General features: G+C 37.8%; 4 protein-coding genes across 4 annotated transcripts; 1 reads left to right on the top strand and 3 right to left on the bottom strand.

Moving 5' to 3' along the window:
* Positions 1 to 491: 491 nt before the first annotated feature.
* Positions 492 to 4,238, top strand: LOC145132820 (succinate--CoA ligase [ADP-forming] subunit beta, mitochondrial). The gene is made up of 11 exons (XM_079067749.1): positions 492 to 632; positions 762 to 904; positions 2,177 to 2,287; positions 2,382 to 2,493; positions 2,577 to 2,641; positions 2,742 to 2,819; positions 2,905 to 2,979; positions 3,063 to 3,215; positions 3,298 to 3,720; positions 3,801 to 3,872; positions 3,951 to 4,238. The coding sequence occupies exons 2-11, from the start codon at positions 803 to 805 to the stop codon at positions 4,029 to 4,031; spliced, it is 1,272 nt and encodes a 423-aa protein (XP_078923875.1). The 5' UTR covers positions 492 to 632; positions 762 to 802; the 3' UTR covers positions 4,032 to 4,238.
* Positions 4,239 to 5,867: 1,629 nt separating this feature from the next.
* Positions 5,868 to 8,951, bottom strand: LOC145132050 (glutathione gamma-glutamylcysteinyltransferase 1-like). Its single transcript, XM_079066693.1, has 9 exons — positions 8,762 to 8,951; positions 8,257 to 8,413; positions 7,938 to 8,176; positions 7,686 to 7,849; positions 7,547 to 7,598; positions 7,163 to 7,390; positions 6,621 to 7,091; positions 6,471 to 6,524; positions 5,868 to 6,275 (listed from the first exon to the last, which is right to left on the bottom strand). The coding sequence occupies exons 1-9, from the start codon at positions 8,834 to 8,836 to the stop codon at positions 6,003 to 6,005; spliced, it is 1,713 nt and encodes a 570-aa protein (XP_078922819.1). The 5' UTR covers positions 8,837 to 8,951; the 3' UTR covers positions 5,868 to 6,002.
* Positions 8,952 to 11,912: 2,961 nt separating this feature from the next.
* LOC145133722 (CRIB domain-containing protein RIC6-like) lies at positions 11,913 to 13,400 on the bottom strand. Its single transcript, XM_079068682.1, has 4 exons — positions 13,131 to 13,400; positions 12,937 to 13,040; positions 12,734 to 12,800; positions 11,913 to 12,610 (listed from the first exon to the last, which is right to left on the bottom strand). Exons 1-4 carry the CDS (start codon positions 13,186 to 13,188, stop codon positions 12,297 to 12,299), a joined length of 543 nt encoding a protein of 180 aa, XP_078924808.1. The 5' UTR covers positions 13,189 to 13,400; the 3' UTR covers positions 11,913 to 12,296.
* Positions 13,401 to 14,074: 674 nt separating this feature from the next.
* On the bottom strand, positions 14,075 to 15,505 carry LOC145134561 (large ribosomal subunit protein eL14y). Its single transcript, XM_079069397.1, has 5 exons — positions 15,411 to 15,505; positions 15,215 to 15,316; positions 14,632 to 14,761; positions 14,444 to 14,556; positions 14,075 to 14,296 (listed from the first exon to the last, which is right to left on the bottom strand). Exons 1-5 carry the CDS (start codon positions 15,411 to 15,413, stop codon positions 14,240 to 14,242), a joined length of 405 nt encoding a protein of 134 aa, XP_078925523.1. The 5' UTR covers positions 15,414 to 15,505; the 3' UTR covers positions 14,075 to 14,239.
* Positions 15,506 to 27,453: the final 11,948 nt, after the last annotated feature.

Below are 27,453 nucleotides of genomic sequence, written 5' to 3'. Positions count from 1 at the left end.
AAAAGAGTAAATTACACGAATGGTCCCTATGGTTAGGGTAATTTACGTGTTTGGTACCTAATTAATTTTTTTAACTCGGAAGATTCCTACTGTTTGTTTTTGTTACATGCTTGGTCCCTACTGTTTATTTTTGTTATATGTTTGGTCTCTATCTTACCTAAAAAGACTATTATTTAAATATGGAAAAATGGTGGGATAGGTAAGGTAAGGTGAGGAGGATGGGGTTGGGAGTGTGTTTCTTAAAATAAATTAAAAAATCAAGTGCAAAATAGTATTTTTAGGTAAGACAGAGACCAAACGTGTAACAAAAACAAACAGTAGGGATCTTCCGAGTTAAAAAAATAAGTTAGGGACTAAGTACGCAAATTACCCTAAACCATAGGGACCATTCGTGTAATTTACTCATAGGGCTACGGGTCAAGTTTTTAAGTTATAGATAGTCTTAAATCTATAAAAAGAAAACAAATTGATTACTATCATTTATAAAAACTATCCTTATTTTGATAAAAGAATATACGATTCATGAATTAAAGGAAAAACATAAACTATTCGCAAAAATATAAAACTAAAAACTAAAGGAAAAACATAAACTGCAAGAACGGGTTAATTGCTTTCCCAATTCTGGCGTGTAGGTCAGTACTATTCGCTTCCGGCTGCCCATTTTGCATCTTTGATTTCAACATTAGGTTATTTTTATTTATGCTCTTATTGTCGTGAATCTTGATTCGATCTGTTGTCCCTGTTTAATTTAACTGTTACAGATCGGGGGTATATTTGATAATTTGATCATTAGAAAAAAAAAATGGTGAGAGGTTTGTTGAACAAGCTCGCAACTAAATCGATCAATGTTGCCGGAAAATGGCAACAACAGCAGCTCCGTCGCCTCAACATCCACGAGTATCAGGTTTTAGTCATTCTCCCTTCACCTGCAGTCTTATAAGTTTTACGAATACTATTTAGATGTGTGTTGTTTATTTATGAATATCATCTCGGTTCTGTTTTGGTAGCATCACAGACTGGTTAATCCATCCGTTGAATATGGAAGAAGGGAAAAGAAGAACGAGATTTAGAACTTTGACTTTAATTTGGTCATACTATAGTTATTATATTGTTTGAATTTTGACAAAGAACGCTGCATTGCTATTACAAAATAAGGGCTTCAATCCTTAATTTTTGCAGTATTGAGAGTGAAATGAATCTACATCAGAGATAAATTCTGTGTATCTCAACTTCAAAAAACCATCAGTAATCAACTCTATGATGAAGTGATATTCTAGCTAAATCTGTTTTTGTCCTCCATGGAACACCATAATCTTTGCAAAATTAATACCATTTTTAATATCACATAAAGAACACTATATGCATGTTTTTGACATCATAAAGATTGAATTTCTCTAATACCTCCTTGATGTTTTTCTTCTAGGAGTAACTTTACATTACCTTCCTTTGAGAATGTGCTGATGATCATACCAAGTATCAGCTTTGCATGCACCAAGTCTTTCGTACCGAATTTTGTAGACATTTTTCTCTTTAATCTTGTAGACATCCATCAATTTAATTAGTTGATCTCTATCATATTTTATCCTGCAATGAACATACAACAATATGATATAGGAAGAACCAAATTTCTTCAAGTAGCAACAATCGTCCATGCCACATCTCTTCTTCATAAAGTTGTGAAGTTTCATGTACCACTGTTTTGGTGCTTGCTTCAACCCATCCAAACTTTTCTTTAACTTGCATATCATGTTTTCTTCTCCATCTATCTTTGGTTGTGCCATGTAGATGTCCTCTTGAAGGTCACCATGTAAGAATTTTGGCTTGACATCCTGTTGCTCTAGATGCAATACCCAATACTAGCTTCAGCTTGATTGTAGTCATTTTCACAAAGTGGAGAGAACATCCCATTATATTTATAGTCGAATGACTATCTGTCCTGTTTAAATCCTTTGACCCTGAACACCCGCTTATTTTGCAAAGCTTTCTTTGCTGCTACTCAATCTCATTTATCTTAGGACAACTTGTCTCTTCATTATATTTATAGAATGTTCTAAATCTAATTGTATGGACAATTCATCTTTTTGTTGCATATGCTACTTTAGTACGACAAGTGCAAATACTCTAACTTTTCTATGCATTTTCTTTAGTTATTGACTCATATGCATTCTGAAATCAGGGAGCTGAACTGATGGGCAAATATGGTATTAATGTTCCAAAAGGTGTTGCTGTTTCTTCTGTTGAGGAAGTTCGAAAGGCCATACAAACAACATTTCCCAATGAAAAGGAGGTAAGTTTTCACATAAATTCCTTTTGTTTAAGAAAAAATATCATGTGTCCTGTTTGTGGGTTTATATAAACAGCATTAATTTCTTTTTATTCAGTTGGTGGTTAAGAGCCAAATTCTTGCTGGTGGACGAGGTCTAGGAAAGTTCACAAATGGTCTTCAGGGTGGAGTTCACATTGTCAAAATTGACCAGGCTGAAGAGATAGCTGGTATGAATTCGCTAATTTTTTTACTACTTTTTAATACAAAAAAAGAAAAGAAAAATGTAATCTCTGTTTTATTGTTTCTGTAGGAAAGATGCTTGGGCAGACTCTTGTCACTAAACAAACTGGCCCCCAAGGCAAAGTTGTCAGCAAGGTTTGCTTGCACCTTTATTAAATTGTTATCTGCTTTATTAAATATTAACTATTTTTTTTTTGTATGAAAAGTTATTAAACCTTATTCTTTATTTATGCAGGTTTATTTATGTGAAAAAGTGTCACTTGTGAACGAAATGTACTTTGCAATCACTCTTGATCGTACAACTGCTGGTCCTGTAAGTTGTTGAATGAAAAAAATAAATAATAGAAATTGCAATCAATCTTTATTTAAAATTAAATCTTGAATCTTGTGTTGTTGAGCTTATCATTGCATGCCGAGAGGGAGGAACCAGCATTGAAGACCTTGCAGAGAAATTCCCCGACATGATCATAAAAGTATGCTTTCCAGAAGAAAAAAATGTCTTCTTTTTCGATAACTGTTGGATGCAAAATGACAAATTTAACCTTTTCACACACAGGTACCTATTGATGTTTTCAAAGGAATTACAGATGAAGATGCTGCCAAGGTTGTAGATGGTCTTGCTCCTAAGGTGGCTGACAGAGATGCTTCAATAGAACAAGTGAAGAAGCTGTACAACCTTTTCCGTGAATCCGATTGCACACAGTTGGAGGTGAGAATTAATTAATTAACTTTTTTTTTTAAAAAAAAAAACTTGATAAATTTGGTTTTTAAGTTGAAACTTGGCTCTTCAGATCAATCCGATTGCAGAGACTTCTGATAACAAGCTGGTAGCTGCTGATGCGAAGCTAAACTTTGATGATAATGCTGCTTACCGTCAAAAAGACATATTTGCCCTTCGTGATCCCACGCAGGAGGATCCTCGTGAGGTTGCAGCTGCAAAAGCGGATTTGAATTATATTGGTTTGGATGGAGAAATCGGATGCATGGTGAATGGTGCTGGATTGGCAATGGCAACCATGGATATCATAAAGTTACATGGAGGCACACCTGCCAATTTTCTTGATGTAGGTGGGAATGCTTCCGAAGGACAGGTGGTTGAAGCATTCAAGATCTTGACATCAGATGAGAAAGTCAAAGCAATATTGGTCAACATTTTTGGAGGAATAATGAAATGCGATGTCATAGCCAGTGGAATCGTTAATGCTGCTAAACATGTCAGTATCCATCTCTGAGAATTGTATCATTTTGTAGTAATGGAAAGATTTGATTTAATTAAATTTAAAATTTTTTTCAGGTTTCATTGAAGGTGCCGGTTGTAGTTCGTCTTGAAGGCACAAATGTTGATCAAGGGAAGAGAATTCTCAAGGTATATTTTTTTGTCATTAGTTTTTAGAAAAGTTAGAAGAATATTTAAAAAAAAAAATGATTTATAATTATAATACAGGAAAGCGGGATGGCATTGATTACAGCAGAGGATCTTGATGATGCTGCTGAAAAGGCGGTTAAAGCACTCGGATCATCATAAAATATATAATATACAACCCAAGCCCAAACCCAATTTGAATTTGAATTTATGTGGAGGTTGGTTTCTAATTTCCAAAATAAATACAGCAGGCATATTGGTTGGAGATGTAATCAAAATTTTCATTTGTTAGAATCACTTTTTTGTTTCACAACATGGTAACAAATGTTTCAACCATTGGTTAATTGAAAAGCTAAACCATTCTGTTTCTTTCTTCACCTAAGTTATGTGTCTACAACCTAACACTTAAATATTTGATTAGTGCCAACGCCATATTAACATAGGGTCACACATGGACAATCAGTGGTATTTACAACAATAGCAGCACACCCCGTGAATCCCATTAAAATGGGGTAAATGTTGTCAGTAGTTGTGCTTCTATTGAGGGAGGGTAGAGCGACTGTCACATAGATGAGCGGAGGCATGTCCAAAGCCTTGAACCTGTGAATGAGGCAAACATGGGAAGACAAAATCAAAGTGAGTATAAAGCCATATAGAAGAGTAAATCATAACAAAAGCATATATAAATCCCAAAATATGCTAATGATTAGCAGACAATGAGTAGTAAGTCAATACGAATGGTAAAACATATACAAGAGAAAAAAATCAGAATATAAGCATATGAGCAGGAAACAATAAAAGTTCAGATAACAAAACATACAATGAGGCTAGGCTACTCATCTACCTTGGTATTTAGCCGCAACAATCATGTTCTTGAAAAGAGCAAACTCTTTCATGACTATCCTCGCACTATATTCCTATATCCGGCTAGGACGTCTTGTCCTTTTATCATCAATCATCATTGATGTCTTCTCTGGGCATGTCCATAAAACCTCAATTTCCATTCCCTTAATTTTGGTGGACCGTGTCACTCCGAACAAATTTCTTTCAGCCATATTTGGTATCTATCTAGCAAAGTTTTGCTGCTAGTCCACCTCAACATCCTTCTTCTAGTCTAAACAATCGAATATATATATATATATATATATATATATATATATATATATATATATATATATATATATTGATTATATTCTTATTTTATTGTATTGTAAGTGTTGCAGTATAGATGACAAATTATTCTATAAATGTCATAGAATTATATGGGTTGCTCGTTCACCCACTACAACTTCCTCGATTTGCAACAATAGATTGGAACGGCTCGCCATAGGCAATAAGCTAATCAATCCTGTGGGCACCTTGTTTGAAACCCCCATGATATGATTTGAACTCGGGTCATCTATTGGGAGACGCTTACGGAACCCTACCAACTAAACCAACAAGCGATGGTTATAAGTGTCATAGAATTAATTGTATACAAATTCCATGTCCCAACAAATGACTATGGCTAATATTTCAGTTTAGGGCAAAACAAATGTTGCATCCATCTACAAACATTTTTTCCAATATATAATTAAAAGTAAAAAATAAAGTAGCAAAATAATAATATGATTCTTTTAAATAAAAAAGATGTAGATGTTTGTAAGTATTTAAATACACTTTGAGTTAGCCTATTTCCATTTGTCTCATTTTTAGCCAAGTTTTTGTATCTTGCCCCGTCCTAATTAAATATAACACTAAGGTTGTTTGATAGTTGTTGACCGAGTCAGACCCGGTAAAAGGCATAACAAATGTTAGAAGACCAAATCACATGCTGCTAATGCTGTGGTATCAAATCTGAATATGACCAAGTCAAAGCCAACCTCTTACCAAATACAGGAAGATGCATATCAAACAACCCACTAGTCAACAATTTTTCGTCCTCAATCCCATACCATACATATGAAATTGAAAAAGCGGACCCAAAGGATTCAGTGACTTGCTAAAAACATAAAGAAGTGTTGCAAGAATGAATGAATATATATTCTATTTACATGAACTTATGCATGAATGGGAGCTTTCGATGTAGCAAGTACATTGGCACAAAAATGCCTATGATCATAGGCCAATAACAATTTAGTCTAACCCCCCTACCTAACGAGATAAATAATTAAGAGAAAATATAGACCTTGAACCTATGTATGATGTATAAGCAATTGGTTTAGGCCATGTAATTATGCGCCTAATCCCACCCCCACCCGAAAGCCGATCTGGCCTTTCATATTTGTCTGCAAGTCTGCTACAACAATCAATGGCTCGTTGTTGTCCCAATAATGACAACTCACCTTCATTATGTAATTTTGACCCTTGTAACAACAATCTTGTCTCTCGTCTCCTCAACACATCACTCCTTTCTTCATACCTCACCTAAAACAGACAGGGGAATAGATATAATAGTTTTTATTTATTTATAAAAACATTTCTTTTATTTATTTATGTATCCCTTCTTTTAGTAGTTTAGGGAGTGAATAGAATAGAATACATTTATTGTTTATTACAGGAAAGGGAAAATGGATGGAGTTACAAATGTTAGACAGAGGGTGCAGAAAGATCTTCCTCTACCTCATCATCTTTGCATCGCTTCAGAACATGGAGCTGACCACGCAAGTGCATAATCTGCATAAATCATATTTTTTTTTAAATTATTTTATTATATAACAAAGAAAAGCACAAACAAAAAGAAAAGATAAGCTATGAGTGAGTTTGTAGTACCTCTTCTTGAAGCAAAATTGGAAGGGTTTCTGTAGAAACAAGGCCATTGATTTGGTGCAAGAGGGTTTCATCTTTGATACCAGACCAGGTGTGTGGTGGCAAAGCCAGTAAAAGTGTGGTGAGGACATCATTGCTGGCTGGGTGCATTCCAATGGAGGGGATCAACATATCCACATGCTGTTCACTCATCCCATTCATCACCTTTCCAGACACTACTGTGACACCCATATCTCCTGCATTCGATTTCAGGCAATGTACTTTTGTTTCCCCACAACAAAATCCATTAGAAGAAGACTCACTCTTTCCTTCCAAAATCCCTGCTCCCTGGCAACAAACACTGGCTGCAATATCGCTCAAACTGCTCTCTTTACCCAAACACAGTGGCCCATTGCAACCTGATTTCTCTGTCAACAGAAATTCGGTCACATGTCTATATAGTTCACTCTCCTGAACTTGTTTCAATATCTCCCCCTACATGTTAAAAACTTACAGATTATTTAATCCAGATAACATTTAATGGGAAAGAAAAGGAAGAAAGATACCTTGATGGCAAGTCTTTCTTGTTCTTCTGGACTTAAACTTTGATCACCTTCCTCTGTTCTCCGAACTTCTGCAACCCACTTGATGAATTCAAGAAACTTTGATGGAAGAGAATTGAAGACAATGGAGAGAACATCCTTCACGTCTTTCACATTTCTAGAACCCAATAATACCGGAACATCTTCCATCAAATACTTTGCAATATTCACCCAACTCTCATGCTTGCAGCTCTGGAAACAAACATTATTGACAATCTCAACATAAAAATAAAAACCCAACAAATTCTTCTTTATTGTACAAAGAGATCAACTGATTGCCATTGAATCACAGGTTTAGCATTGAGGAAGTTATGTGTATGAAACAAGAAATGAACTACTTGACCTTACCAGGGTATAAAGCAGTGCTGGTGGTCGTTGAAGCCTGGATATTAACATGAAACTGAAGAAAAGATAGAAAATAAATCAATCTATTTGAGGGTAGAACAAAATTCGAGAGAAAAAAAAAAAAAAAAAAAACAAAACTTACCCTCTGCGAAATCCACTAGCATCATCTAATGTATCCATGGCTTCCCAAAGTAGTTTAAGTGGGACCCAATGAGGAGGATACTTGAAGCGAGCAACATCTAAAATCAATGCCATGTCCCTTCCAGCATGATAACCACCAATAGGCGAAAAGTGGCCACTACCTGTCTGTAACAGAAAAACAACACAGAGCACTCTAATAAGCTCCTTTGATCACCAAACCACAGACACCACCTCCAAATGGCTTAAAACTTACCTGTTTAAAAGTTGCTCTGTTATATGATGAGATCACATGACAATCATCAGAAGTAGAACATGCAATCACATGCTTACGAAATTCGTCAATGTTACTTTGATTTGTGCGAAAAGCTTCAACTTTTGCTCCAGCACAATGAGCCAAGCACACAACCTTCCCAAATGAAATGCCTTTGGCTTTAACCTTTTCCAAAGGCTCGCAACAGTCAAGCATAGATTCATCAAACCACCTCCAGGGACCTGCAAACAATTAATGGCTTATGTAATCATGAAGTTAAAACCTACTGGTAAATCTTATTGTAAGGGAAAGTGAAAGATACCTTTCCATTTTCTACCCGGATCAATAGAAAGTGCATTCAGGACCATGGCTAGGGTAGCTAATCCACAATAGGCAGGTTCTGATTGTGTTTGGAAGTAAGAGATCAGCTTAAAGAAGCCTTCCATGGTTCCACCTTGAGTAGCTTCCATGAACAATTGCTGCAAATTCAGAACATATACATTACTACGTTGCAAGAAGCAGACAAAAACTTTGGTACAATGAATACGTATTTTACTTGGTTTTCGGTGATTTATATTATTCCCTCAACTACAGACAAATCGATATGGATGTTGTTGCAGATTTAACACATATACACATATTTAGAGCATCATAAAATGTACAAAACCTACAAACAACCCACAAATCGGTTCCACAGCAGTGATATAACAAAATCAAATTTTAATAAAATCTAATCCTAGTAAAACCAACCATAATTAGACAATTACTAAACTCAAGAAAAAGAAAACTAATTTCAAACACATCGAGATTCTGTGCAAAGAACTGACCTTCCCTTCCGAAGAAGCGAAATCAATAGCAGGAGGAGATGGAAGGACTCTTCTGTATATACTTGCCATCGCCATCGCAATTAAATTTTAGAGATGAACTGGCTACTTTCCTGCGTTTCTAGGGTTCGTTGGAACAAAAGAACCCGCGGAAGCAAACGGTTTCAAAGGAACACAGCGTTGTGCGTACTGAAGGTCAACTGGATTAGCGACTTGGCGAGAGTCTCGTCTTTAAATACCTTTTTTTTTTAAGTTGTAAATTCTAATAATTTTATTACAAAACTATAAAAAATATTCCTTTTATCTTTTATTTTTCTAAATTATAATAATATACATTAAATTTATTACAAAAAACTATAAAAATTATTCTAATAATTTTATTTTTTACCTATTAAACAAATAAAATATAACATCCATATGGCTTATTAAATATATATTTGAAATTGAACAAAATATATCTTTAAACTTTGTTAAAGTAGGTTGTTGATAAATAATGAAATATTAAATTTGGTTAATAATATTTGTAACACCAAGTTCCAGGTAAATATTTCTTTTGCGTTTATGGTAATTAAAGACTTCAAATGTGGATTTTGGGGTGGCCACGACATGGTAAGGGAAACACCACGACGTGACGTTGGCTGAGAGAGGAATGTGCGTCTTTTAGACGCCACGATGTGGCGGCGGCCAACATAAATACCTTAATTTTCGGGTCTTAAGCCATATTTAAGGGATGTGATGGCTAGGGTTTGTTCACCCTCAACCTCCATCACCTTCATTTCGACCTAAAGCAACCTTAGCTTCCATTGTTGACCTCTTGAAGCTTTTTGGTGGTAGTGAAGAAGAAGAAGGTGTTCTTGGTGATTAGATCCATCAAGCAAATCTCCTCATCTCCTTCTTGCATACATTTTGGACTTATATAAGTCCTCAAGTTTCTACCTTTATGTGTTATCCTTAAGCTTGTATGCATTTTTCTTCATATTTAAGGTGGTTTGAGTGGATGGATTCCATAAAGTTGGCAACTTTATGGATCCTTGAGGTCCCTTTGAGGTTTCATGTTTCATATTTAGAGTTTTATAGAGTTTTGGTCTCATGCATGAGGTTTTGATCTTATTTTCTCCATTTTTGACCTAACTAGAGTTCAAGGCATGCATTGGACATGCATGTCCATAAAGAAAGGATTTTTATGAGATAAATTGGTGTAAGGAAGCCTTCTTTGAAGAGATAAGTGAGTGGCTTAATGGATTAAGGGTTTAATCCATTAAGCTGTCTAGGAGCAGTTCCCACGACGTGGTGAGGGGGGTTTCTCACAATTGTTTTTTCGTGAGGCTGCCACGTCGTAGCAGATGTTTGGCCACGGCGTGGTGGCCAGCCGAGTTGGTTTTGACCAAGTTGACTTTTAGTCAACCTAAGGGTTTTAGAGTGTAGATTGAGGATATACATTTGATTGTTATATAGGTGGCACGTAGCACCCATCTTTGCTTTGTGGGAGCTGTGTTGTTGTCTGCTAGCCTGCGAGATGAGTTTTTTCACTATCCTTTGTACTGTAGTATGTATCATTTGTGTGTAGGATGTTGATATGTTGTAGTAGCCTGTTAGATTGGTAGATCTGTTATGATTACATGGGTTATTGGTTATTGTTTGTTTGTTTATTTGTTTGCATACGTCGACATATTATGGTTGGGTTGAGGCGGTCCTGCTCTATGTTGTAGGCTAAGATACCTGGGCGGTCCAATTGATACTGTAGACCTAAGGAGAGCGGTCCGGCCCCGTGCTGTAGGCTCAGGTGAGCGGTCCAACTATATGTTGTAGGCTCAGGAGAGCGATCCAGTCAGACTGTAGGCTCACGTGTGCATGCATTGTATGTGTATTGTCGTGTGGGGTAATTTGGGGAACTCATTAAGCTTTGGCTTACAATTGTGGATTTAAATGTTTCAGGTACTTCAGAGAATCAGGGGAAAGCGAATGCTTGATTGTACACTTAATCCAGTGGTTAACATGTTTTTTTAGAGATACTATGTTTTGATACTATGATTTTATGATATGGTTGTGAAACAATGTTTTTATGACTTATGTTATATGGGAAATGGTTTATTCCCTTTTTGAATTAAAGTCGGTAACAAGGAAGAAAGCTCTCTTATCGAAATAAAGATGGTAACCACTTATCGGGAATAGTAACACGTTAACATTAGACAGAGGATGGGTGACTACCCCCTTGCATAATTGCATAACAAGTAATGACATATTAATGTGTGACATTCTATACCCATCTCCACATTGACTCACATACCAAAACATAACACCCTAAAAAGCGTCGCTCGGGTCAGAGTAGGCTACTTAGCCGTATTTCCCTACTTATTCAACTTTGTAGATTGTAGTGACAACCACTTTGTATTTATATTGTAGTGACAACCACTTCGTATATATCCTCATGCTACCAAAAAAATAAATAAATAAATAATAGTATATTATTATGGATTCTACATTCTTCTACGTGTTCTAGACAAATTCTACAGGTTTTATACTCGTTCTTCGCATTCTGTAGTGTGCCAGAAGAGGTTTGTCTAGAGTTATACTTATACTAATTGGTAGTAATACTAATATAAATCATACAAAAACCCTAAGTGCCACCAAAATGTAGTCGACAAAAATAATTTCCTATAAAAAACTATTACCAACAAACAAAAAGTTCTAATCAGATGCCACAGATCCATGAATGACACATACCCATAGATGTTCAACCTCTCATCCTTTGATAATCCTTTAGTCTGTAATGTGTGATCTTGCAACTCTGAAACACCGTTTGGAGAAGAATGTGTAATCCAAAATGCCCGTTCTGGAGTGAGTGCCCGAAATGATATGAATAGGGGACCACAGTAACAAGAAGTCGGATGAACAATGTAGGTGACCCAATTAAAAATGGGTTTGGAATGTAGCATTCCGTACTACGTGGTTATTTAAAAAAAAGTTATTTTCTTAAAAAAAAAGGATTAGTTTAATCAATTTTTATATTTTTGTTATCTTTTGCTGGAAAGGTATCATGACAATATTAACAATCAAATTTGAACCAAAACTTTCAATAAAGACAAACAAACCAACAATATTATATTATTTATGGGTATGTATAGGGATGAAATTGAAATAAGACACAAGAAGATGACTTCCAAACCGAATAAACCATCAAATTTATCATAGATTCATATTACAACAATAAAATTTGACCCCAAATCCCTGAAGAACACAAAAAAATGACCCTCAAAGAATCAATCTCTCATGGACATTACATGAAGTTGAAGTGCATACTTAGATAGGAAAAAAGAGGGGAACCGGAAATGAAACACAAATATTACCAAATCCTGGAGTCTTCGACTACCCCAAAAGTGACCCCACATCTACTTCTTCACAATCTTAGTTTCAAGGGTGTTTTTGTAATTAGCCAACGCAGAAAAGCAAAAGGACTATGATACCCTTCAAAGTTCAAAGTGCCCTTATTTCCTCCCACTTTCCTTTGTTGTAGGATATGATCCTATCTAGTTTCGGTTTAAAGATCGGAAGGCGGTTCACTGCAGGAAGATACGGCGGTATCCTGAGATTGTGTTGATTTCACCGACGCATCATCATCCTTTGGTTTCTTCCGTCGAGTCTTCTTGGGGATGTCCGGCAACCTTGATGACTCCTCCCCACCTTTGTCCTTTGACCTTCGAATTCTGTGTCTCCTCGTATGTTTTGTAGTCGATGATGATGATGCCGAATCAGAATCAGAATCTATTGACCGATGATGACGGTGTCTATGTGCTTTTGGTTTCTCCGGAATACTTAGTTCCTCGCTTCGAGAAATCCTATGGTTGTTTGTACCTATATATTAATTACACATCCATCCATCCATTAATAAAATCACAGCATCATTCATCAATCTCAAGTCTCGACCAATTAACTGTTTCTATAAAAGCTTTAGAATTTGAAAACATCGACAACCACCTTTTTTAACATGAGGCCTCTCTTCCAGTGGTCCTGACTGACTTTTCCCGCCATCAAACTCCTTCATCTGCATATATATGCATCCCCACACCAAAAGAAATCAAAAAAAAAAAACCGATTGTATGTGCATGTGTGTATACGTATATACATATATATAAAGTATGTAACCATTTATCAAAGAGATATGAATTATGAATACCCACCCAGCTGGGAGATTCCATGGCGGGTCCATCAGCACCAATATGAGCAACATGCTTCACGTCCGTGGGCATACCGATCTGTATTTCTTCTTCTTTTTCTCCTTCATCTGATGACCCGAAATTAAAGTTGAGAAGAATTAATGCATACATACATACATAGATATAACTAAACTGATTAAGAGAGGGTAAAAAAGTACCGAAAATATTTGAGATGTTTTTGAGGCCTTTGAAAAAGCCTTTGACCTTGGTACCCATCGTCAAAGAATCAGTATGCTCCGCCGGACAATGAATGGCCGGGGTCAGTTGACCCCGTAATATAAAGTAACAACTCTAAAGAGAAATAATTAATTCCAACCAAACGGATTGATCAACCAGAAGACATCGGGTGGAGGGATACGGAGAAATGGATATAATAGATGAAACAGGAATGAAGAAAGACGTATCCTGTATCATGTATGTGAGGAAGAGAGATAATAGGAGGAATTAAGATGGTGATCACCATAATTAAAGAGATTAAAACACCACCTTTGATTTCAGTTTCAGTTTTTACCAATTCAAACTAGTTGCTAAATATAAACCAGCGGTGTCAAATTACTTATCAGCGTCATCCCAACAGCTTGACTTGTGCTTGATGCATTACAAGATGCACCTTCTATTTAAGGGAAACTAGTTCCAACATACTTTTTCATTCCTTCATCCATCGAGAAAAACATTGTCATCAATTCGGAGTTGGTTTTTACTAATACGAAATTATATAAAAAAGGCCCTTTAACATAAGTACATTCGACGTTTAAACCTTCTTTTACTAAAATTCCAATATACTAGGCCAATCGGACCAAACTCTCTTTATCTTGATTGTTTTTACTTTCAACCTTAAATAACATTCTCAAAAAAAACCTCAAATTTTCAGTAGATTCTCTAAATTTGATATTACTCGGTGATTTTAGACAGCTTGTTAATAACATTAAAAACCATATTTTCAAGTTTTATCAGAAAATTACTGTTTGTTTTATTTATGAAAAAGAACGATTACTCTTCTGACTTCACATGTATATGTTATACCAAACATACAATAATAAATATTCATCAGGGCATATTTTTAAAATTTTACCCACCTAAAATAGTTCCAGAGATTTGGTACTTCCAACGAAAACAAATACTAAAATCTTGCAATAAGGTTTCTTTTAATAAAATACATTGAGAGAAAAAGGTAAAAAAAAAACCACAAAGCTTTCTAAGCAACCAACAATGGCTTCCTCATACGTTCAACAAAATCTTTGATAATTAGAAACAAAAATCAAGATAATTAGGCTGTGGTTTCCTTCTTAAGCTTTGCTAGCTCTTGCCTTACAACTCCAGCTTTCTGCAAGATCACAATTACAACACTCGCAATAAGTAAAATTGTTTGAACTAAAAAACATAATGTCATATATAGACACATGACCCAGAAACTAGTGCAAAAATCATGTAGATTACAATAATTAAATGTGCAAAATACAAGTTAAATTACCTTTATCTTTGCCAACATGATCTTAAACCTGTCAAAATCATTAAGTGAGGCTCTCTTCTTCTGGACAATAAGTTTTCTTCCCCAAGAACTGCTCTCCCACTTGTTCTTAACATCTACAAATATTTAATGTTTTGAGTTATCTCACAAGCCACAAGAACAAAAAGCCCAACAAACAAATTGATACTTACCAGCTGCCTCTAAAGCAGCAATAAGAGTTTTCTTCTTTGGGACTCTGTTGATGTCAATTTTGATGTCTGTGAGAGTTAGTCTCTTGAAGTTCATTTGACCCCTAACCATGTCAGGTGCATCCACAAGAGCCTATCAATCAAAAATTACAAAATGATTATACGATACATATAACTAGATCGATTGGCATTGGATATGTGTCTACCAACATTAGTTGTTCCCTCTTTAAAAACTTCTGAAAGTACATTCTAGGCTCAGATTTCTTCTGTTTTAGCCAAGTTCTAATTTTTAAAAGAATACAATAACATGATACTAATACAATAACATGATACTAAGATTACGTGGCACTCAAAGATCATTGTTATAAGGCTGATGTTTTACAACACTCCAAGACTTCATTGATTTTAAATCCAATCCGCAAGTACAACTAAACAAATACCTAATCGTATCTTGTTTTAAATAAAGTAGAGCAAATTTACATGTTCAAATACATCGCCTAGCGATATGGTATCATCACATAAAAGCACCGAATCAGATCAAATATATCAAGGTCATAGCTAGAAAATCAAGGCAAAAAGTAAATACCCTGTTTTGATCAATGACATCAACGATAACAACGAGCCTTCCATAATCCTTTCCGTAGTTGACAAGGGCGATTCTTCCTATCTCAACGTACCTCTTGAACGGCTACAAAGACCAAAATTTGCATAGAAATTTGTTAAGGTACACATCACACATTAGTATATACGTAAAGGGAGTGGAAATTAGGGTTTCCTTATACCATTTTTGCAGTTCTGGATGTGGAGCGCCGAGAAGAAGGGTTGAGGCAGTAGTGGTGCAGATAGTGGAAGTTAGGGTTTGCAACACGGGAGGCTTTTATAGTAAAGGTATCAGTTGGGCTTAGCTTTTAAGTTGAAATTCAACTTGGGCCGCTATCAAGTCTCATCTCTCGACTCTCGAGTCTCAATTCCAAAAGTTTTTGTTTGTGATTGGAAATTAAAATCAAGAGTTGTATATTTTCGGTTGATTTTTACTTTAATAATGTCTTTTAAAACGAATATATATATATATATATATATATATATATATATATATATATATATATATAATCTTATTTCAACTTATGATCAGTAAATTCATAAGTCGGCTTGGGTTTTTGGAGTTGCGACTTATTTTGCACAGTCGTCGGCTTGCTAATAGTGACCGTCACTCTCGGTTAATCTACTTCTTCCACGATGGGATAACATGAGTATTCTTCCCCTTTCTTTCTAATCTGCTCTGTATTCCAGTTTTCCAGCTCTGCCCACCATGAGGATGCTTCTGTCTCCGTCGCTACCTTCTATCATCATCGTTTCGGATTTTTTCCACTGTTTCGTGATTTTCAGTTCATGAAAAGAGTCTACTCCTCTCGTGTTTTTCAATCTTTGCTTCAAATCTCTGAACTTGCAAGTTAAGATTCATAGATTACTCTGCAGAAGCAACTGATTTGGAAATACCCATCATCCATCGTTGATTTCATCTATCCTGCAACATACATAAATTGAAGGCGATGGAGTTTGTTCATCTGCTCGATTTTCGTTTCTGTAATCCGAAGTTGTTTATCAATCATTTGAACCAATTAAGGACTAATGGTTTGATTTTTGGGGGTTTAGATTTTGAACTTCGATTGGTTCCCCCTCCGTGGCGGTCAGTGAAGCTAAACCTTACTAAAGCCTTATATGAATTTGTCGACGCAAAACAGTGGTTGTCGCCGTTTAGGTAATTTTCAGATTTTCTTCTATGTTTTTTTTAGATTTTCCTTTATGTTTTTTTCGTATATGTTTTTTTGGGGGGATTTCGATTAGCAATATTTGGGTGATTTTAGATTTTCGTTTATGTTTTTTTTTGTTTCAATGTTGTTACTGCCAAGACATGTGGTTTGGGGGATTTTTGGGTTTTCAATTTTATTGTGTAACGTCCCGAAAATCATGACAAAAAAATTTTTGTTTTTAGATTGATAAATCGTTAATACATATTTTTTCCCATAAAACCAAGGTAACCAAGATTTAGCAAAACATCATCAAATCAGAGTAATTCACATAATGCGGAAACATGTGGTGTGTGCTCTGCAATCATCCCGAACTCTTCCATTTGAAAACCATAAGTACATGAAACATAAACTGAAAACCGTAAGCACAAAGTTTAGTGAGTTTCCCAAAATACCACATACATACAACCACAGAATATCATGCGTCATACATACAGGTGTCATGGGCTCCCCCCATGGTCTTTACCTGAAATGTCATGGGCTCCTCTCATGGTTTGATATCCAAGTGTCATGGGCTCCCCCCATGGTCTTTAGCTGGAATGATATAGGTTCACCCTCATGGTCTGATATCCAAGTGTCATGGGCTCCCCCCATGGTCTTTCTTGCAAGTATCACAAAGACTACTAGCATTTCTGTAACACTGTAAATTTTCGAACAAAATTTTCATTTTAAATCACATAAAACTCAATATCATATTTCCTCAAAACCACAATGTATCAATTGTCAGAATCCAAACTCAACAAAACAATCGATAATATCCCAGAATCCTCATCATAATCTCGAACAGATGTGTACAATCAAGTCGGCGCCTTCCCGCGATCCTGAGAAGTACCTGAAACACATATCACACAACACGGTAAGCACGAAGCTTAGTGAATTGAAAGACCCTAACTTTCGTACTAAAGACATTGTCACTCCAAAACATGCTACATGCATATTTATAAATAATATTTTACATTGATAGTGTGATTACAAAAAACTGTATACAAACCGACTAAGTTTTAGTATATTACATAACTACCCATGATATTATAATTTTTTATACAAACATAAACCCAAATACAAAAGTAATAGTATAAACTATTCTAAATCTTCCAACAGTATATGACTATAATGGATTCTCATTACCTGCAATTGTTAAACACTGAGAGGGGTAAGCGGTGACACCTACTGTCACACCCTCAAAACCAAATGAACGGCGGAAACGTTCTGGGGTGGAGGACGTCATGTACAGTATCACAACAATGCAAGTAGTAAACAAGCAACAACATCATCCATTGCATTAATAATATAATTCCATACAAGTGTGTTCCGTTAAGTTTTAAAGACACCAAAACAATATACATCAAAAATATAAGATGAGTCTTGAACGAGCTCCATCTTCTCAAAACCTGGCTCCGGTACCTGTCTACTGGTGACCTGAGAATACAAGTTATTTTGAAAGAGTTTATCAGCTTTAGAGCTGGTGAGTTCATAAGTATATTAGTGTCTGTGTTTGTATGAAAGCATTTGTAAGATGTTTTGTAAGATGTACTGTGTGTTTGTAAAAGTTTTGTATTTGTTTGAACTATCCTAGAAAACCCTATGTTTCCTACTAAAAGTAGCCTTCTACCAAGGCATCTAGTGTCTGTGTGTGTATCCTTTGTAAAAGTGAGTATTTTCCCAAATCCGACTACCATTTAACCAAAAATATAGTTTTTGCATTATTGTTTATTGTGTGAAATCACAAAGTAAAATGTAAAGGGAAAATGTTATAGTACTTTAATGTAGTATTATGAAACTACTGCTGTACTAACTACCTTAAGCTAATTGTATATTTTAAGGTAACATGTGATCGGCCTGTATCTTGCTACCGACTCAATAGTAAAGTGACAATGTAAGATGCCACAAAAATGACGTTTGGCACCCGTAGACTTGCAAGTCCCACTGTAGCGAGCAGCAAGGTGTAGGATAGTCAATCCAGTATAGATCTATACACAAACTCATACGCTCCCCAATTAAGGAGATTCTGATACAAAAACAGTCATGGCAGGTAGTGCCATGCCCTGTTTAATGGCTCACATAAATGTATTAATGTAAATGTTATGTGAATTGTGTGCTAGCTGTACTGTGTGTTCTTTCTCTGTCTAGCCTGTATGTTTGTTTCTCATCACTCTGTTTCATGTTTGTTTCTCATTATAGTATGTATTGACTCATGTATGAACTGAATCATTGTATGTTTCATCGTTCTAGTAATAGTATCTTCCTAAACTACCCCTATGGTAGCTTACTAGCAATGTATGAACATGTTTGTATACCCTTGCTACCCAAGGGCATGGACTTGAATGAAGGAAAACCTTTTATATCTATATACATATACATAATATATAACTAGGATTCAAACGACCCTCGGACAACTAACCTTGATACCCTAAGACCACAATCAAACAAGAACAGGAAGCAGGGTAGACTAGCAGTCCTAAGTCCTTTCAATCCTACTTATATAACTATATCTATATAGATACACAGAATATAAGTTTAAAAGAGTTTAAGTAAAAGTATTTGATAAGTAAAAGAGTTTGTAAAGTAGTTTGTGGTAAAACAGTTTGATAAACAGTTTGAAAAGTAAGAAAACCATTTGTTTGGTAGTTATTAATCACATGTGATTGATATAATAACTATAATTGTTCAACTTGTATTCCCCCCCCCCCCATAAAAGCATTTAAAAACATTTAAAAGGTTAATTAAGGGGTATGAACTCACCTGTAGTTGGTGGTTTGGATGAACTGAAGAAATAGGATTGCTAGGTGTCAAGTGAAGACTTGTACACACACAATGATCCTATTTAACATATAAATACAACATATATGTATCTAATTAGCCTTTAAACAACTAATTAGCAAAGTTAAGGCATCCTAAGACAAGTTAAACACCTTATATAAGTGTTATAAGTCTCAAGGAATGCATCTAAGTGTTGTAGAACAATGCTATAGGGTTTAGGGTTCAAAAGAAACCCTAACTTGAGTTTACGGTTTTGTGACCTCAACCCAATGGGTTTACGGTCGTAAACCCTAGAGTTTACGGCCGTAAACTCCCCCTCTTTTGACCATTTGTTGATTTGAAGGTTTCTAAGTCCATTGAAGTGTTTCCACTTGAAGTATAAGCCTAAGGAAGAAGCTAGGGCACCATTCCACTCCTATTTGGAGTTTACGGCCCAAAGACCACATCCCTTTGGGTTTACGGTCGTAAACCCTTATGGATGTTGGTATTTTGATGATTTCAAGTCCTTAACACATCAAGGTAAGGATCCAAGTTAGTTACCTAGGCTTAGGAAGGGACTAGGGACATTTTGGTCCCTTAAAATGGGTTTACGGTTCAAGAATGTTCTTGGACCGTAAACACCATTTTCTTGGTGTTTCTTGGATGTTTTTATGTTATAATGAAGTATAGCAAGCTTAAACACACTCTAGGATAGAAGTACTTACTATATGGAAGCTTGAAATGAGCCAAAATGCCAAGAACACTAGTGTGTGTTCTTGGTGTTCTTGGTGAAAATGGAAGAATCAACCTTTTGGAATGATTTCACGGTTAGAAAGGTGTTAAAACACTAGATTAAGTGATCTACTAACTTGAAATGGTTGAAAACACTTACTAGATCGAGATCTGGAATAAATCCCGGGATGATACTTGAGAGGATTTGCTTTTGTTCTTGAGAAATTTGGAAAAATGACATAAAATGACAAGTGTCATATATATACTCCAAATTTATGGGTTTTTGGCTGAAACTATTTTATTCCGGCAGTAAACTCCAATTTCTTGAAGTTTAGGAATAACAGTGTTGCACTATAACCCTAGGGCATCCTCTCTCCTGGTATCTCCTAAAGTGTAAATCCTAAAATAATCAAACTTAATCCAAAAGTCTGAAAATTTAACTGTAACTGATTTGACTTCTATTGAATTGACATGTTGTACATAATAGAAATTTTGGGTTGTCACATCATCCCCTTCTTAGAAGGAATTTCGTCCCGAAATTAGAATTTAAGCAAATAAGTAGTTACAAGGAACTAAGTAAAAAGACGAGGATATTTCAGTTTCATCTGATCCTCTCGCTCCCAAGTGAATTTAGGTCCTCGCTTGGCGTTCCAGCGAACCTTCACTATCGGGATGCGGCTTTGTTTCGTTTGCTTGACCTCCCGGTCCATGATCTCTACTGGTTCTTCCACGAAGTTGAGGCTCTCGTTGATCTCGATCTCGTCGAGTGGGATTACAAGAGTCTCGTCGGACAGACACTTTTTCAAGTTCGAGACGTGGAAGGTAGAATGTACGTTACTGAGTTCGCTCGGTAAGTTAAGTTTGTAAGCTACAGGGCCGATTCTTGCGAGAATCTCGAAAGGCCCAATGTACCTTGGATTTAGCTTCCCACGCTTTCCAAAGCGTATCAAGCCCTTCCAGGGTGAGACTTTCAATAGAACATGGTCGCCCACCTGGAATTCCAACGGTTTCCTTCGTTTATCAGCGTAGCTTTTCTGTCGGTCTCTGGAGGCTTTCAGTCGTTCTCGGATCTGAACGATCTTCTCCGTCGTTTCCCGTATGATCTCCGGACCTGTGAGAGTGCTTTCAGGAACTCGTCCCTTAGCTAACTGGGTATCACCCACCTCAGCCCAGCACAGAGGGGATCTGCACTTTCGGCCGTAGAGGGCCTCGAATGGAGCAGCCTTTATGCTTGTGTGATAACTGTTGTTGTAGGAAAATTCTACAAGGGGTAAATGAGTATCCCATGTTTTCCCAAAGTCAATCACACAGGCTCGCAACATGTCCTCTAAGGTTTGGATAGTCCTCTCACTTTGCCCGTCTGTCTGCGGATGGTAGGCTGTACTCATGTCCAGCCTAGTTCCTAAGGAACCTTGTAGCGATTGCCAGAACCTAGAAGTGAACCTACTATCTCTGTCCGAGATAATGGATATAGGGACACCGTGCAATCGTACAATTTCCCTTATGTATGTTCTGGTAAGTTTCTCCATCTTGTCTGTTTCCTTGATTGGTAGGAAGTGCGCGGACTTGGTCAATCTGTCAACGATGACCCATATGGTATCAAGTCCACCCGTTGTCTTGGGCAACTTGGTTATGAAATCCATAGTGATCCGCTCCCACTTCCATTCTGGGATCTCAGGCTGTTGAAGAAGACCTGAGGGTTTCTGGTACTCGACCTTGACCTTTGCGCAAGTAAGGCATTTACTTACGAAGGTAGCAATCTCTGCTTTCATGTTAGGCCACCAGTATAACTTTTTAAGATCCAGATACATCTTATCTGAACCTGGGTGAACGGAATAACGAGTATTGTGCGCCTCATTCATGACCAAGTCTCTGAAACCACCTAGTTTCGGGGTCCAGATCCGATCCATGAGATAAAAAGCTCCGCCACCCTTAACTTCCAAGTTCTTATCCATCCCTCGCAGGGATTCACTGGTCACATTTTCAGGCTTCAAAGCGTCGAGCTGAGCCGCCTGTATTTGTGTGGATAAGTGTGAATGGATAGTCATAGTCAATGACTTGACTCTACGACCAGAATATTCTTTCCGACTTAGGGCGTCAGCTACTACATTAGCCTTGCCGGGATGATAACGAATTTCGCATTCGTAGTCACTGAGTAGCTCGACCCACCGTCGTTGTCTCATGTTGAGCTCCTTCTGATCGAATATGTGTTGTAGGCTCTTGTGGTCCGTAAAGATTGCGCTCTTTGTACCGTACAGGTAGTGTCTCCAGATCTTCAAAGCAAAAACAACTGCTCCTAGTTCAAGATCGTGCGTCGTATAGTTGACCTCATGTGTTTTCAGCTGCCTCGAGCCATAGGCGATGACCTTACCTCGCTGCATCAGAACACATCCGAGACCTTGGTTCGATGCATCGCAATAGACAACGAAGTCTTCTATCCCTTCGGGGAGGGATAGTATTGGTGCAGTGCACAAGGCTCGTTTGAGCGTTTGGAACGCTCTCTCCTGCTTTTCTTCCCAGTCAAAGGATACGCCCTTCTGGGTAAGTGTTGTAAGAGGCTTCGCAATGCGGGAGAAGTTCTGAATGAACCGACGATAGTAGCCAGCGAGGCCTAGAAATTGACGAATTTATGTAGGTGTCTTCGGTGCTGACCAGCTCTCAATGGCTTTAACTTTGGAAGGGTCCACGTGTATTCCTTCCTTGCTAACCACGTGCCCTAAGAATTCGACTCGGCGGATCCAAAATTCGCATTTCGAGAACTTCGCATAAAGCTTCTTCGCGCGCAGGGTTTCTAAGACTTGTCGCAGATGTTGACTATGCTCTTCCTTATTACGAGAGTAGATAAGTATGTCATCGATGAAGACGATGACGAACTGATCCAAGTAAGGACGACACACCCTATTCATTAAGTCCATGAATACAGCGGGCGCGTTTGTTAATCCGAACGGCATCACTACGAATTCGTAGTGCCCATAACGAGTTCGGAAGGCTGTCTTTGTAACATCCTCCCCTAGCACTCGTAACTGGTGATATCCGGATCTTAAGTCGATTTTAGAAAAGAAATTCGCCCCTTGAAGTTGATCGAATAAATCGTCTATCCTAGGCAAAGGATAACGATTCTTGACGGTCAGTTTGTTGAGCTCCCTGTAGTCGATGCACATACGAAAAGATCCGTCTTTCTTCTTGACGAACAAGACTGGAGCTCCCCAAGGTGAGAAGCTTGGTCTTATAAAGCCCTTGCTGAGCAGTTCGTTAAGTTGACAGGATAGTTCTTACATCTCTGCAGGTGCTAGACGATAAGGCGATTTGGCTACGGGGGTAGCCCCTGGAACTAAGTTGATTCTGAACTCGACTTGTCGTTGCGGGGGTAATCCTGGTAGCTCTTCTGGAAAGACGTCGGGAAAGTCGTGTACTACTGGAACATTCTGAATAGATTTAGTTGCTTGGCTCATATTGACAACATGAGCAAGGAATGCGCGACATTCCTTTCGCAAGAATTTCTGAGCTTGAATGCTCGAGATGATACGAAGGTTTGTACCGGGTTTGTCACCATAAACTACTAGGGTTTCGCCAGACGAAAGATTAAGGCGGACTGCCTTTTCGTAACACATGATGTCGGCACACTGAAGACTCAACCAATCCATGCCAATGATGACGTCGAAACTTTTAATTGAGACTGGCATGAGATCGATCGAGAATGAATGGCTATCTAAAGTTAAGGTACACCCTATGTATATGCAGCTAGTGCTCTCTGTCTTCCCATTAGCCATTTCTACTGTGAACGGTTCTTTGAGTGCTCGTGATTTTTGCTTAAGTAAATGAGCAAATTTCTGATTCACGAAGCTTCTCTCCGCTCCACTATCAAATAGTATACAAGCATAAGAGTTGTCGAGGAGAAACGTACCAGTGACCACGGTGGGGTCAGCAACCGCCTCCTCATGGCCTATAGCCAGAACTCTTCCTACTCCACCGGCATTCCCTGCCTTGGGGCAGTTCCTCTTGTAGTGGCCCACATCGCCACAGTTGTAGCAAGATTGGCCCACTCCAGCGTCGGGGACTTGGGTGATTGGTCTCACCGGAGATTTACAGAAACGGGCTGTATGCCCCTTCCTGTTGCAGTTTACACACTGCATGTCCTGACAGGCTCCCATATGATGGTAGTTGCACTTGTTGCATAAAGGCAAACTTCCAGAATACTGCTTTATTGGAATAGCAGCAGTGGCAGGTGCTGTCGCACTATGAACTGCCACCGTCTGCTGTTTCTTCGCAGCCTTCTTCTTTTTCTTGTCATCCCAGAATTTCCGCTTGGACTCTGCAGTTCTGGCGGTTTCTGAGATGGCCAGGGTGGTTGTTGCAGCCGGGGTACGGGCCCCGTGGTCAACTAGCTGCTGTGCCAATCGCTTGGCACTATCAAATGTAGTGGGGCGTGATGACAATACATTTCCCTGGTATGGTGGCACCAGCCCCCATATATACCTCTCGATATTCTTTCCCTCTGTATGAATCATGTTGGGACAGAGGGCCACCAGTTCACAGAACCTGGCGGTATATGCTACGATGTCGGTGCCTTTCATGGTTAGGCGCCAAAGTTCTTCCTCCAACTTTTGGATCTCGCCCCTCGGGCAGTACTCCTCAATCATGAGGTCTTTTAAAGTATCCCAGCCCATATCATTTGCCACTGACAGAGATAGTGACTTAACATGGCTATTCCACCATGTTAGGGCTCTGGTTTCAAAGGTGCAAGCAGCAAACTTCACCTTGCTCCCTTCTGGACAGGAGCAGATTGCGAAAACCGATTCGGTTTTCTCAAACCATTGCGAGAGTACAATGACTCCGCCAGTTCCTCTGAAGGATAATGGCTTGCAGTTTGTAAAATCTTTGTAGGAGCACTCTCTCGAGCGCACAGGGGTTTCAACCTGTATTGTTGGAATAGGAGTCCCTCCTCCAGTGGAACTTGAAGAATGATACTCAGCCATGGCCGTTGCCACAGCCGCAGCTACAGCAGCATTGAGGGCTGCTGTATCAAATTGAGGAATAGGTGGTGGAGGATTACGTCTTGTTGACTTACGTGGAGGCATCTTTTAGCTGTAAGTTTAGAATGAATAAGATATTGATAAGAATTTGACATGAACATTGATGAGAATGACTCATGGACTAACGCTCCATAGCCCAACAACATAATTAAATGGAATACTTGAATGAAGATGAAAGCATTTAGATAATAATTTCCATTAGATTTTCATATCTGTCAAAGATATTGGAATTACAGATGTAATGAGTTTGGGAAAAATGACCTAGAAGTAGGTCTTACATCAACCAAGATGGGAAAATTTTGACAGCATACTACCTAATCAAAACCTAGCAGGTCTAAGATTTATAAGGATAGGAAATTAGACTTAAGTTTTTACATAACTAAGTTATATCCAAAAGAGAAGTCGGTACGATTCTAACGACGACGAGAACTGCTTGAGTGAGCCCTTGAATCCGAAAGCAGACGTTCAATGTCTCTTATGCGCCTATCAGTCCTTGCTTGTTGAGCTCGAAGTTCCCTGACTTCGGCTCGGGTCTCAGCAAGTTCTCTTTGAAGCAGAGCATTACCGACCTGAGCCCTTTCATGAGCGGACTCCAGCTGGCGAATGCGGACAGTATTAACACCAGAATTTGCATCAACTTCTACTACCCGGTCGATAGCCGCTCGACCCTGCTCGGTGTTCCGAGCAATCCTACGAACCATGATAGGTAGGACCCTATCGGCTGAACCTCCCTCAGTGAGGTTGTAGAAGCTTCTGTCTCCATTGTAAGGAAAAGGTTGACCTTGTTCCTGACTCCACCTATTCAAGTTTGTGGCCCACAAAGGTGTGGGTCCTTGAAATGCGGGACGAGGGTTTGGGTTCTGAACAACTGGGGGTTGGTTGTTGACTTCTGGCTCCGAGTCGGAACCATCAGAAAAACCTTCAGCTTCATAATCATCCAAAGGGATTGGGTGATTATCTTCTGGTTCTTCTTCCAGCCATTCTGCGTTGTCGTGGTTGGGAAAGTACGGGTCTCCGGGAAGATAAAATCCAGCCATTAAATCTACGCGAGAAAAGGGATATAAGAAATAACTAAATTAAACTAACTAACTAAATAAATAATTATAAGATGATCTTTATCAGTTGCCTCAATACTTGTTTAAAGCATACCAGTTATATGTCATGCAGACGGGATAGACCTTCGAATAAGTAACCCTAACCCTAAGCCCACAACCAAACAAGGAACAGGAAGTAAGGCAAAGATCACAGATTCTAAGTCTATGACATCCTAGTACATATAACTTTAGTGTATCCACTAAACAACCATTGATATACTAATAAAGACCTTTAGTTCTCGAATAAGTAATTATAGTAACACAAAATACTCCTATAGTATTTTAAGTTTAATGTTTTGTTCTACTGTTCTTGTTGTAGAAGTGTTGGTAAGTTTTTAGACTTGTTGCAACCTCACAACCACACTTAGGCACACGCTAATCACTCATCGGATAATGTAGTTGATCAGGCTACATCTTCCCAGGGTTGACCATATGTCTCTAAGTCTGCTTATGCTGTCCACCAATCGTAATACTTTTGTTCTGTCCTAGTGACACTGATTTTAGTATGAATGCAGGTATGTATACTTTATTAAATATTTTATTATTTAAAGTATAAACTCTTCATCAGAGTATTTTAAATCCCGCTTGTGTTTATAGTTTGTATATCTTTTATGGGTTGATACACTCGATTCACTATAAACAATGCTCTGATACCAATCTGTCACACCCTCAAAACCAAATGAACGGCGGAAACGTTCTGGGGTGGAGGACGTAATGTACAGTATCACAACAATGCAAGTAGTAAACAAGCAACAACATCATCCATTGCATTAATAATATAATTCCATACAAGTGTGTTCCGTTAAGTTTTAAAGACACCAAAACAATATACATCAAAAATATAAGATGAGTCTTGAACGAGCTCCATCTTCTCAAAACCTGGCTCCGGTACCTGTCTACTGGTGACCTGAGAATACAAGTTATTTTGAAAGAGTTTATCAGCTTTAGAGCTGGTGAGTTCATAAGTATATTAGTGTCTGTGTTTGTATGAAAGCATTTGTAAGATGTTTTGTAAGATGTACTGTGTGTTTGTAAAAGTTTTGTATTTGTTTGAACTATCCTAGAAAACCCTATGTTTCCTACTAAAAGTAGCCTTCTACCAAGGCATCTAGTGTCTGTGTGTGTATCCTTTGTAAAAGTGAGTATTTTCCCAAATCCGACTACCATTTAACCAAAAATATAGTTTTTGCATTATTGTTTATTGTGTGAAATCACAAAGTAAAATGTAAAGGGAAAATGTTATAGTACTTTAATGTAGTATTATGAAACTACTGCTGTACTAACTACCTTAAGCTAATTGTATATTTTAAGGTAACATGTGATCGGCCTGTATCTTGCTACCGACTCAATAGTAAAGTGACAATGTAAGATGCCACAAAAATGACGTTTGGCACCCGTAGACTTGCAAGTCCCACTGTA

Source organism: Lactuca virosa, chromosome 8 (assembly GCF_052849685.1).
Source record: "Lactuca virosa cultivar CGN04683 chromosome 8, Lactuca_virosa_CGN04683_v6, whole genome shotgun sequence".
In the NCBI taxonomy this organism is placed as follows: Eukaryota; Viridiplantae; Streptophyta; class Magnoliopsida; order Asterales; family Asteraceae; genus Lactuca; species Lactuca virosa.
This window is presented reverse-complemented; position numbering and strand designations above follow the sequence as displayed.